General features: G+C 37.5%; 1 protein-coding gene across 1 annotated transcript; it reads left to right on the top strand.

Annotated features, from left to right (window-relative positions):
• The first annotated feature begins 1,103 nt into the window (after nt 1-1,103).
• Nucleotides 1,104-12,385, top strand: LOC131943206 (glucose dehydrogenase [FAD, quinone]-like). The gene is made up of 11 exons (XM_059303221.1): nt 1,104-1,298; nt 2,509-2,717; nt 3,917-4,109; nt 4,221-4,355; nt 4,727-4,848; nt 5,595-5,762; nt 6,097-6,247; nt 9,531-9,679; nt 9,762-9,939; nt 10,841-11,066; nt 11,360-12,385. The coding sequence occupies exons 1-11, from the start codon at nt 1,112-1,114 to the stop codon at nt 11,508-11,510; spliced, it is 1,869 nt and encodes a 622-aa protein (XP_059159204.1). The 5' UTR covers nt 1,104-1,111; the 3' UTR covers nt 11,511-12,385.
• Nucleotides 12,386-13,327: the final 942 nt, after the last annotated feature.

Raw genomic sequence — 13,327 nt, 5'->3', positions numbered from 1 at the left:
AAACATAACTGTAAATATAAATATGAAAAAAAATAAAAATCTTATAAAGAATATTATATTAAAAATACAACATTGCATTTCGTTTTCTTTTCAATGATCCAATCTGCCTAAGTGTATGTAAAGAACATATACGAATGATAGCAAGACATCACAAGATATCGCAAGACACTACATCACATTACACCACATTACATCATATTACACAACAATACATAAAAAACATAACAATATATCACAATACATAACAGAACGTCACAATGTATCCTATTTTATGACAATACATTACCATACATCAAACGACATCACAATACACCACAATAAATCACAATACATCACAAAACATTTCATTACAAGCTTTCATTTGTCGCCTTTAGCTGGGGAAATCCATTGACAGAAAATGTGAATAAAAATAGTCTTCGCGTTTTAATACTTCAAAATTATTAACTAATTATTCAGTTCTATTATGATAAAGCGGGAGTGATCACCCCTTAACTGTCTCGAATATACTCGGCATATAGACATGATTTTTAATAAGTTTTTAAATATTTACACTTTTAAATCTGAAAAAGCGTAAAGTCCTACTTTCTGAAAACAAAAATTTCTCAAAATTTGAAAGAAGGGTGAAAACTAGATTTTTTACGTATTCACGAAATTTCGTCTGTCTCAAACAGTACTCAAGTTATAGAATTTTGAAAAGCCGAACGTAGAATAAGCTCTACTTCCGGTTAACGGAAATTGCTCAAAAGTCGAAACAAAACTACACATTTGATATAATACTTATATATGAAATTTCATCAACCTAGCTGTAACGGTAGTTATCGTGATCACATCCACACACACACAGACATACGGACACAGTTGCAAAACTATATTTTTCCGTCTCAGGGAGGTGTAAAATGTCGCGATTTGTGACAATCTCGATTTCGATTTTTTATTCGATTATCACAATTCATATATACTTTGTATACGAGAAAGTAAAAACGGATTGAATAAAATAATTCCAGGGCAGCATGATGTCCCATTCACTCACCCTTCTCAGTGAGATCTCCCAAATTTTAAAACACTCCCCCCAGCACACTCCGATCCAAGGACCAGAATAATCAAGATTCCTATGACCTACTTGCACGTATGCAGTGGGCCAGTAGTGTTTGATCTGTTCAGCATGTCTGCCGCGCTGTGTGCCTGTCTAGTGCTCCTGTTGGCCGTCTCTACGACAATCTTCATCAACACCAGGACCAAATCACCACAGGGATCATCTGTGATTGACAGGTTGAATTCTACTTATGATTACATTATAGGTGAGTACAGACTGTGGATGCTTGTAGTGATATTTTACAGTTTTAGAGACAGGTGTGAATCACTACTCAGTGAATGTTATGACAGTGAAAGGACATCTTCTTTTTACATGATACAAATCTAAAATCTAGATTCTAGATCGATACAGATCTAGATCTATTTAACTCACATTTATTCTTTTGAAAGTATAACGTATTAAATTAATATCCATTTTAAAATGATAAATATATTTTTTTTCTGCACGCATATTACATTTTCTTTGAAAAACTCGATTTTAGATCTACATTATTTTATATGAGTTTGATTGAAATCCCGTATGAAGTAGGCCTATGAATGAGATGCAGATCTATTACTAAGTCAGTAAATGTATAGTCTAGTCTAGATTCTGTCTGACTGTTTAACTGTTTAACCAAACCTAAGTATTCTTTTAAAATTTTCTTCTTAGTAAAAGACAATTTTATGACTTGTAAAGGTCACATAAAGCATGATAAAAACACAACCCTAATTAATATAAACAACCGTCTGTATCACTGTAACCAGTTAATGTTAAGGTCAGGTTACTAACCGAAATTTATTCATTAATTACTAAAAGATTTTGCATTAATTAATGCAAATAATGCTCAATGATGTATAAAACCAGGTCAAGGCAAAAGAGCATAATATGTTTCTTCTTAGAAATCCACAATATTTCTCAATATAAGACAAAAGCAAGGCTTCGGTTTAGTTTGACGGTACCTTATGGCTGGGCTAAGTTGGGCGGTACCTTAGGGCTGGGCTAAGTTGGGCGGTACCTTAGGGCTGGGCTAAGTTGGGCGGTACCTTAGACTTTGGCCAAGTTTGAAGATGGCTTGACCTAATCCAGTTTTAAAGCCGCAACAACACCTTTATCCCGTACTCTTTTTTTAAATTTTTTTTTTTACAATGAACAGTTTAAACAATAGTTAGTTATTAGATGTAACATGCGTTTAGAAATTTTTAACGCAATTTTAAATGCAAGATTAGAATGAATTTACAAAATACACGGTGGATTGAAAAAACATTACTGTGTGGCGTCCTCTCTTCAACTCATCTGCCATGCAGTAAAATAAAATGTTAAACCTCCCCAACCCTTCATTCTACGTTATCAAAATAGTGCACGATCAATTACCTACCCACTGTAAACAGGTTCTGTTAAGTCACTTAACAAACACAACTTTGGACTCGTTTTAACAGTTGGTGGAGGGTCGGCCGGATGTGTGCTGGCTAAACGGCTGTCAGACGGCAATGACGTCACCGTGCTGCTCCTGGAGGCCGGGGATAGCGACTGGGGAAACCCGCTGATTAGCACGCCAGGCTACTCGACGGTCAACTTCAAGTCTGGGACTGACTGGGAGTACTACACGGAGACCCAGGAGGGGGCGATGACAGGGTTAAAAAATAATGTAAGATGTGGTGACCAGTGTTTCTTCCAGAAATTTTCTTCCGGGGGGGGGGGGGGGGAGGGGTACTTGCAATTTTTTTTGGGGGGGGGGGGGGACACACACACTGTTAAAAGAATATATTTTCTAAATAAATTACATTTCGGTAGGCTCTCTTGGGGGAGTTGGGGGGGGGGGGGGGGTAAACAGAGCCCCGTAGAGATGCCTGGTAGAAACACTGGTGGTGACAGGGTTCAATGTTGATGTACGTTGTAAACAATAATTTATAATAATGTATGAAGAAGTGAAAGAGTGAATTAACGGTACAAGGTTTGGTGATAGGGCAGTTATTGTGTAAGGAATATTTACACGGTTAGACTATTTTTGACAAGATAATATTGTATGCTAATTAAAGATAATTAGGTAGATTAACAGCGCTGAGTGTTACACGCACAGCCAAGGTGAACTCTCGTTCTTATTTTAAATGCGGCTTTTATTGTGTAAAATCAAAGCTCATTAGTCTTATGATGTCAGTTTTTTTTTGGTATTTCTAATAGACTGCTTCCTCTACTTTATTGATCCTGGAGGGTGTCACCATATGTCACATACACTGTCACTTTATGATTAACTGAACAAGTTCCCTACCCATACTTTGTTTATGTCACATGTGTACATAGTATTGATGCTATGTAACATCTTAAATCTTTAAGTTCGCCAGACATGCTAATTTTACAGTCTGTCAATATCCTTTCATTTCTCAATATGTAACCCTATTCAATGTACCCATACTAGTTTCATGTATAACCATATTCAATGCCACCATACTAGCCCCAAGTATAACCATATTCAATGTCCCCATACTAGCTCCATGTATAACCATATTCTATGTCCCTATACAAGCCCCAAGTATAACCATATTCAATGCCCCTATACTTGCCCTAAGTATCAACATGTACAATGGCCCAACTCTTTCCCCATATAATGTACTATGTAATATCTCTATCTTACCCCTGCTACAATGCAAAACCTTCACACAATTTGACAGCGATTAGTTTCAGTTACCATTGTTATCTACATCATCATCTAACAAATGCCATTATTGAAGTAACAAATACGTTTATACATGATTATAATTTGCAATCACCTGCGTTGTTAATAAAGATTGACCAGATTTGTTAATTGAATTTTAATTGTTTTACTTAATTGGAATATTATTCTAACAGCGCTCTTTCTGGCCGAGGGGTAAGGTGTTGGGCGGGTCTGGTAGCATCAATGCCATGATCTGGGTGCGTGGGCTCAAACCCGACTTTGACAGATGGGCTCAGTACCTGGGCACTGATGACTGGGACTACAGACACGTCTTGCCTTACTTCAAGAAATCTGAGGACATTAAAGTACCTGAACTAAGGGATTCAGGTAACGATACAGCCGAACAGTGAACAAGTGGTAAGACTGGTCTTATGTGATGTAGCTGTAGAACGTGTTTTGTTAAATGGTCCACATAACAATCTGCGTTTTTTTAACTAGCTTTTCGGGGACGTGATGGGCTGCTTACTATAAATACGATCCAATCACCGAAGCCCATTGTCGAAACGTTAATGAAAGCAGCTGCAGCGATTGGCTACCCATTTGGACAAGATTACAATGGCGAAACTAAAGAAGGTAAGAGTAGTCGGACCTGATTCGGTTCTTCTACACTTACTGACACCGAAGTTATTAAAGTACTAAATTATAAATCTTTTTTTTTTTTTACAGCTATACTTCACTTGGTTTGACTTAACTCTCTTTACTCCTTGTGGAGCATGGGGCTTCAACCATAACCTTCCATTTAATTACAAAAAAACTATATTCTTTTCAGTTTCGCAACAAAATACTTACGGCACACTATTTTCCCAATTTAATAACTTATCTGAACGATCTCATGTTCATCCCACCCTATCAAGTACTAACACTATCTATTGTCTTCCCGAGCCAAACCCAATCCTCCCATATCCCCAAACGCTCACCACTGTGTATGCTCTGGTTTGTCCCAGGTTTCTTCTACACACAGTTCAACTTAAACAACAACGAAAGATGGTCAACCAGCAAAGCCTACGTCCACCCAATTCTGGACAGACCCAACTTCCACCTGGCTTTGAGATCCCACGTGACCAAAGTAAGTTTGTACTCACACTAGAAAATTGCAACTAGCAGCAATCAAGTCTTATTATCGACTAAATCCGTTATAAAATGAAATATTTTAAAAGTACTATTAAAGTACTGCATAAACGATTTTCTAAATAATAAGCCACATAAATTAAAATGAACAGAAAAGTTTTTTTTCTTCATAGAACTGACAATAGAGACATTTGCAATCACGTGAATACCAGTTTTAGACAATCTGTCACCAGCCAATTGTTTTTTGAGAAATGTCTTATAGCTAATATTATTTGGCCATTATGCTATCAGGTAAATACAATTCTGGACAATGTGTCATCAGCCAATTGTCATCTGGGAAATCAGGCATCAAGAAAAGTCAATTTATGAATCTTCTATCAGCAGTGTTTCTTCCAGACTTTTTTCTCCGGGGGGCACTTGATATTTTCGGGGGGGGGGGGGGGGGGGGGAGGTGAGGTCAACATTTTCCGGGGGGACGGACGGACACTAGTAAAAGTATATATTTTCTATAAAAATTCAATTTCGTTCGGGGGGGGGGGGGGGGCGGTAGATGCATGGAAGAAACTCTGGCTATCAGGCAAATGTCATTTGGAAAATCTGCTATGAGACAAATAGTACTCAGACAATCAGCGTAAAATAAAAGTCTTAACAAAAAAAAAATCAGCATTTATTTGTCATGAATTGACTAATTAAAAATTCACGTGCATTTGTACAATCTAAGAATATCTTTACACCTGGCTACAGGTGCTGATAGAGAAGAAGAGAGCTACAGGTGTGGAGGTCATCAAGGACGGCAGAAAGTTCACCGTCCAGGCCAGACGTGAGGTCATCTTGTCTGCTGGGACAGTCGGCTCTCCACAGATTCTCATGTTGTCTGGGGTCGGCCCTAGGAAACATCTGGAAAGTTTGAAGGTTCGGGGAGAGCTGGCATCCAACAATATATCTTATATTTTAAATCATGTTTTGTTGTTCATGATTATTACATGAATTCATTACCGTGCTGCAGATTTTGAAAATAAATATAAACACTATTTTCATGATTTGAAAATAAAAGTTCGCAGGATGAAACAATTTCACCGCCTGTATGACTCGGTGCATGAAACTCTACATGGCATTAAACTAAGTCCCAGTTTAGTTTAAAATAAAACATTGGCCCAGAAAGTGACACGGTTTTCTCCCCTTTTATCCAATCCTCTACCCAAGAAAATTTCAGGTCACATATTGACTCTTTGTTCTTTCCTCTTAGATCCCAGTTCACGCTGACCTCCCAGTGGGAGAGAACCTACAGGACCATTTGTTCTTCGACGTTGGGGTCAAGGTCAGGGAGCCGTTAACTGTTTCCATCGAGGAGATGAGTAATTCGTGGACCCATCTGAAGTACAAGCTGTTTGGCACAGGTAACCGTGTCTTCGTAACTCCCGTTCCGATTTATGTACATGAACACGGTGTACATGTACACACCTAACAGTTCCCTAGACTGTGTACACATTTGCTACGGTAACATATATAAATATAAGTTAGTTAACGCTTTACAGTTAGCGATCTTTCTTTAGTCATTACTAAGTTTGTCCAATCACTATAATGGGATCGCTATTCTGTCTGTCTTTCTGTCTCTCTGTCCTGAACGCTCTGGAGAAAGCACTAGGAAATTTAAAAGATGCATAGTACGATCGTGACGTCAAATGGAACATACAGCAAATTTTCAAAACGGAACGACATATTTAAAGTTCTAAAGCCGTAAAAGTACACATAATAAAATGACGTCAATTGTTCTAGAGTAAACAGAATTAAAAAGCCAATACACAATAATAATGACGTCTTCGACACTTAATAATACAGACACTAACATGCCCCCACCACCCCCACAGAAAAAAGTCTGAAAGAAACCTCTGATTGAGGTTTAGCAGCCAAAAATAGGAATCGGGTCTAGATTAAAGATGTCGGGTCTACCTTTAGTATGTATAATCAACAAATCCGACTATTGTTACATTTAGACGTTTTTCTCCGGGTGGGGGAGGGGTGGGGGAACTAAATTATCCTGAAGGGAGGGGGCCGACACTGGTAAAAATATATATTTTCTATATAATTTCTATTTCGCTCAATATAGCGCACGTTATATTTATCCCTCAACGGACCAATTTACCGTTTTGGACTATTTGACATCAAATCAACGTGAATTATACTAGCTATTGTAAGATTATTAAATCTATCGTCTAAAATTAGTCTAGAACACGTAAGAATAGGCGGGTTGGGACAAAAGGGCGATGATGCCGGCGGTAACTGACTTCGCTTTTTGATGGTTGTCTAGATAGGAGCTATGTAGTGACACATTTTGCGATATTAGACATTTTTTAAATGTCTGTCTTATGGTTTGTCGGCCTTTTGGTTTATCGGCATTATGTTTTGCCGGCCTTATGGTCTGCTTTATGTTCAGTCGGCGTTTTGGATATCGGCCTTTTATCATACACCCGAATAGGCCTATAGCAGTTTTTAGGTTGATGTATAAACAAAATCATATCAAGATATAATAAATAATTTTTTTGTGACAAAAATATATTACAACGAGAAAAATGGCCCGTTGAGGAAGGATACAACGGGCGCTAGGTTGATAGTGCTGTCTATTTTCTCGGTACTTTAATTTATACAAAATATAGTCATAGGCATATCCCTAAACCATGCACCTAATCTCATTCATGACAAAAGTCGCATTTAGAGTTTCTTTCAGTCAACTCTACTTGGGAGGAAAGGGCTTCGCCCCCCTCCCCCCCCCCACACACACTCCAAATCATGTCTACCGTCCTATTCAACGAAATATAATTATATACTTTTTCCAGTGTCCGCCCCCTCCCAGAAAATTCTACCCCCGCCCCCGAAAATTTCAAGTACCCCCACCCCTCTCTGGGGAGGAAAAAGTCTGAAAGAAACACTGGTCGCATTTGTAGATCATACAAACTAAAGGAAGAATCTGGGCGGGGCTTCGCCCCTACCGGAAGAGATGCTTGAAAAAGAAAAAACAACTGCACGCTAAACACTTTTTAGATTAGAAAAAGTTCCCCCCTCCGGGGAGGAAAAAGTCTGAAAGAAACACTGGTGTCGCGCTTACCCACTACCCGAAGAATTGCATTAAAGAAATTGCAAGAAAACCACTTTTTAGATTAGACACATTAATTAGGCGGTAATTTTATTATAGAGTATCGATGAAGAAATTTCTTTTGAGTTAGGGAGAGGGGGGGGGGGGCTCAGACGTTCTTACGCGGGGGTGGGGCTTCGCCCCTACCCGAAGAATTGTATGAAAGAAACTCTTCATGCAAACCACTTAGATTAGACAAAATTGCCTTTTTATTCAATGTTTACTCGAGAATCAATGACGTCATATTACTGTGTGCACTCTCCGGCTTGATATTATTTTCTACTCTATGCTCAATATGACGTCATATATTTCGTTTTCGTTTCACTGTGAAAGTTTTTAAATTGCTTGTGTTTTCTCTAGAGCGTTCTTGTCAGATAGATACATACACAGATAGATAGATAGATAGATACACAGACAGCGAAACTATTATTATTGACGAGAAAAATGGCCCGTTGAGGAAGGATACAACGGGCGCTAGGTTGATAGTGTTGTCTATTTTCTCGGTACTTTAATTCATACAAAATATAGTCATAGGCATATCCCTAAACCATGCGACAAAAGTCGCATTTAGAGTTTCTTTCAGGCAACTCTACTTGGGAGGAGGGGGCTTCGTCCCCCCTTCCCCCCCCCCCCCACACACACACTCCAAAACATGTCTACCGTCCCATTCAACGAAATATAATTATATACTTTTTCCAGTGTCCGTCCCTCCCAGAGAATTCTACTCCCGCCCCCGAAAATTTCAAGTACCCCCACCCCTCTCCGGGGAGGAAAAGGTCTGAAAGAAACACTGGTCGCATTTGTAGATCATACAAACTAAAGGAAGAATCTGGGCGGGGCTTCGCCCCTACCGGTAGAGATGCTTGGAAAAATAAAAACTGCACGCTAAACACTTTTTAGATTAGAAAAAGTCCCCCCCTCCGGAGAGAAAAAAGTCTAAAAGAAACACTGGTGTCGCGCTTAGCCACTACCCGAATAATTGCATTACAGAAATTGCAAGAAAACCACTTTTTAGATTAGACACATTAATTAGGCGGTAATTTTATTATAGAGTATCAATGACATTTCTTTTTAATTGGGGGGGGGGGGGGGGGGCTTAGAGGTTCATTCTCGAGGGTGGGGCTTCGCCCCTACCCGAAGAATTGTATGAATGAAACTCTTCACGCAAACCACGTTTAAGATTAGACAAAATTGCCTTTTTATTCAATGTTTACTCGAGAATCAATGAATCAATTACTGTGTGCACTCTCCGGCTTGAATTTTTTTTTTACTCTATGCTAAAGAGGACGTCATATTTTGTTTTCGTTTCACTGTGAAGGTTTTTAATTTGCTTGTGTTTTCTCTAGAGCGTTCTTGTCAGATAGATACATAGCTAGATAGATAGATACACAGACAGCGAAACTATTAGTATTAAATAAAACATCTCATTAAAAAATCTGAAATTTTATCTAGAAACGAATGTCTAAAATAAAACAATTTTATCTACTTGCTAGTAATGCATATCTTATTGACGACAAAAACTTAGACATGTTCACTGTGTCGTCTTCCAGGTCCCCTGGCATCGCCCTACCTGATTGAGACCATGGCCTTTAAAAGCACAACCACAGAGACCAAACGACTCAACTGGCCAGACCTGCAGATCGGTTTCATCAATATCTTACCTCCAAGCACTGACAATACCTTCTCATACACCAATCAGGTGAGTTTCTGCACAAATGTTAGCAACAAGACACTTACACACCTGAGATTCCCATTACACTTGAACGTTTTCAAATGTCCAGGTGAAAACTGACCTGAGCGGAAGAGATTCAGCCAAATATGGCTTTTTGTGTCTCCCAGCACTGATACGACCGGAAAGTAAAGGGAAGATAACTCTACGTACAAGTGACCCGTTTGATTACCCGGCTATTGCCCCTGAATATCTGAGTAAACAAGATGATGTCGAGCTGCTCATCCGAGGTAAAAAAAAAAAATGTGTTTTTTTTTTCAACGGTTAATGTTACACTGATTCAATTATTACAGGTATACAATCGAGCGTGAAAAGAAAAATCTCTGTTCGTTTTAGAGAGCAGATTTTTAAAATTAACCTGAGTGGGTCAAAGGAAGTTCTTGCCGTAGTTATGCACCATATACACCTGCACTTACATTCTGCGTCTTGCGCAATGTAATCGCCGGTTCCAGAAAGACTGGAAATATCAAACAATTTTTTTTTACCATTAACGCTTTTAAACTATCGCATATAGTGCCAATGTGTACCTTGTCAGGTATTCAGGAGTGTGAGAAGCTGGTCAACACGGAGAAAGTCTGGAAATATCAAACAATTTTTCTTTTGACCATTATTCCTCTAAACTATCGCATATAGAGTCAATGTGTACGTTGTCAGGTATTCAGGAGTGTGAGAAGCTGGTCAACACGGAGAAAGTCTGGAAATATCAAACAATTTTTCTTTTGACCATTATTCCTCTAAACTATCGCATATAGAGTCAATGTGTACGTTGTCAGGTATTCAGGAGTGTGAGAAGTTGGTCAACACGGAGAAAGTCTGGAAATATCAAACAATTTTTCTTTTGACCATTACACCTTTTAAACTATCGCATATAGAGTCAATGTGTACGTTGTCAGGTATTCAGGAGTGTGAGAAGCTGGTCAACACGGAGAAAGTCTGGAAATATCAAACAATTTTTCTTTTGACCATTATTCCTCTAAACTATCGCATATAGAGTCAATGTGTACGTTGTCAGGTATTCAGGAGTGTGAGAAGCTGGTCAACACGGAGAAAGTCTGGAAATATCAAACAATTTTTCTTTTGACCATTATTCCTTTAAACCCTCGCATATAGAGTCAATGTGTACGTTGTCAGGTATTCAGGAGTGTGAGAAGCTGGTCAACACGGAGCCCATGAAAGCTGTGGGGGCTGAGCTGACCGAGGACAGACCAGCCGCCGCGTGTGGACATCACAGGTTCAAATCCCACGAGTACTGGGAGTGTGTGGTCAAGCAGAGGTCCTGTACGATATATCACTTAGCGGGGACCTGCAAGATGGGACCTAAAGGGGACCCCACAGCTGTTGTAGACGGGCAATTAAGGTGTTTATTTCATTTTAACATCCACATGATTATTTAAAGCTGATTTTTAATTCTGAATTATCCAATTCTGACTTATAATTGAAAATAAAGTAAGGTTTTTCTCAATAAAATATTCTAAACACTGAGTTAAAGTTTAATTTCCCTTGTAAACGTGTATTAAATCAGACCATTAACCTAAAAACTGAAGAAAAAAAACGTGAAAAAACCCCGCTGTTTATATAGTCAATGTGGTTTACGGTATGTCATGTGTCCAACGTATGAGATACACAATGCTTTATGTCTGTTGTCCACAGAGTCTATGGCGTGTCCGGCCTCCGTGTGGTCGACGCCTCTATCATGCCATGGGTTGTATCAGCCAACACGAACGCTGCGACAATCATGATTGCTGAGAAGGCGGCGGATCTAATCCTTAACAGAGCCACTTTACCTCCACAGAATCAATAACCAAATTGCCGTGTTTTAAAAATTGTAGGCAGCTAGGTTGATTGTAGATAAAGTTAGCCTAAAAGTGTAGATGTGTGTGCTATTTTCTTTGAGCGTCTAAAGCCATTCCATAATCCAGTAACTTTATTAATGCGAATGTGTCATAAATATTTAGAAAAAATAATTTAAGCGTTTTGAATTATACAACTGTTTCTTATATATATATATATATATATATATAAATATATAAATATATATATTGTTAATGTTGTCTTCCTTCAAATGTCTATGCCTGTTTTTAATAGCTTTTATTTAGTTTGCAACGTCTGTTTGTTTCTTTGTTGTTTTTTTGTGGGTTTGTGACAAATCTTGTAACTACAAGTGTATTTTTTATTTAATTAGATGTTTATTTAGCCATTAAAAATTAATTACGGTACCGAAACTAATGGGAGTTAACAAAATTAAATCACGTTGTAAGGGCGTTGTCATAAGTTTTGCCTAGGGCAATAAATAATCTGGCGCCGGCACTGTTTGTGTCTACTTTATAAATCAGAAATCACTAAAAAAATAGAAAATAAAACAAATATAAAAAAACCTTAATAGCAACAAGCTTTTAAATGCAATAAAATAAGTAAATAAAGCGAATTTGCTTTTTTAAAAATAAAATCTTTGTTCTTTCATGAGATGTTTCTCATATTTTACCGACAAAAAACTTAAGAAAGCAAATTCGCTTTATATTCTTATTTTATGCGCATTTGAAATTATGTTGCTATTAAGGTTGTTTTTATTTTTAATTTTTTTTTTGAAACACCAGATATATTTTTCTACCAGAACAAATGCGTATATATTATAGAAAATATAAATATGGAAAAATAATAAATGTTCTTTAGAATAAATTAAAAAATACAAAATTGTCTTCTGTTTTCTTTTAAACGATAAAATCTGTCTAGCTCAGGGGTCGGCAACCTTTTGAGACGCAAGAGCCAAAAGTTACAATTTACCACATTACCAGGTTTTTAAAGAGCCACTAACATTTTTATGTCAATAGTATATTTGTTTAGTAGTATATATATATAATCCTAAACAAATATCATACTATATATATATATATATATATATATATATATATATATATATATATATATATATATATATATATATATAATTTAAAATAAATAGCTTTGAATATATGAGATACTCTCATTTGAATTTGTGTTGAGATGATCTACCATGTAAGTCAGAGTACTTGCATTTGTTTTGACTTGCTCAAATCCCTCAGTGAACTCATCCTTCATTTTGTTTATATTAATGCTGAAGTAATTGACTAGTAGCATTGGTTTCATAACGATATTTTTTTCAGATTTTTCGTAATTAAATAATTTAACGCTCACCCTGTATTCAACAAAAAAGTATTTTTTTTCGAAACAAACCACTTTTTTTTAAGTAAGACATAGGCTAGATTTTTTTCAGTTTTACACTTAGCTGGTTTAGTTTCTTTGTGATATCCACTTTGAAGTTGAATGTTTCAATTCGGAATGGAAAATGTAATAGGAAGTACGCTGAGATATCGTTTATTACCGAGTGTTGCAGACTAATATTTTTATGAGTTTTGGAAATAAAATAAAATAATTATTAATATTTGTGCATGGAGCTGAAGAGCCGCAACTGGACACCAAAAGAGCCGCATGCGGCTAGCGAGCCGCAGGTTACCGACCCCTGGTCTAGCTGTAACTAAAGACGATATAGGACGGCCTGGTCAAGTGGTAGAGGATTCGACTGCTAATCCGAAATTCTCGAGTTCGGGTCCCTGGCTAGAGTCGTAGAGCGTCCCCCGAGTC

The sequence above is a fragment of the Physella acuta genome, unplaced genomic scaffold, assembly GCF_028476545.2.
Source record: "Physella acuta isolate Inbredline_101_S28 unplaced genomic scaffold, ASM2847654v3 ptg000446l, whole genome shotgun sequence".
Taxonomy (NCBI): domain Eukaryota; kingdom Metazoa; phylum Mollusca; class Gastropoda; family Physidae; genus Physella; species Physella acuta.
This window is presented reverse-complemented; position numbering and strand designations above follow the sequence as displayed.

Coding starts and splice junctions, on each gene's coding strand:
- LOC131943206 (XM_059303221.1), top strand. CDS start 1,112: ATGACCTACTTGCACGTATGCAGTGGGCCAGTAGTGTTTGATCTGTTC. Junction 4,849..5,594: donor TGAGATCCCACGTGACCAAA/GTAAGTTTGTAC, acceptor ACCTGGCTACAG/GTGCTGATAGAGAAGAAGAG. Junction 9,940..10,840: donor TGTCGAGCTGCTCATCCGAG/GTAAAAAAAAAA, acceptor GTACGTTGTCAG/GTATTCAGGAGTGTGAGAAG.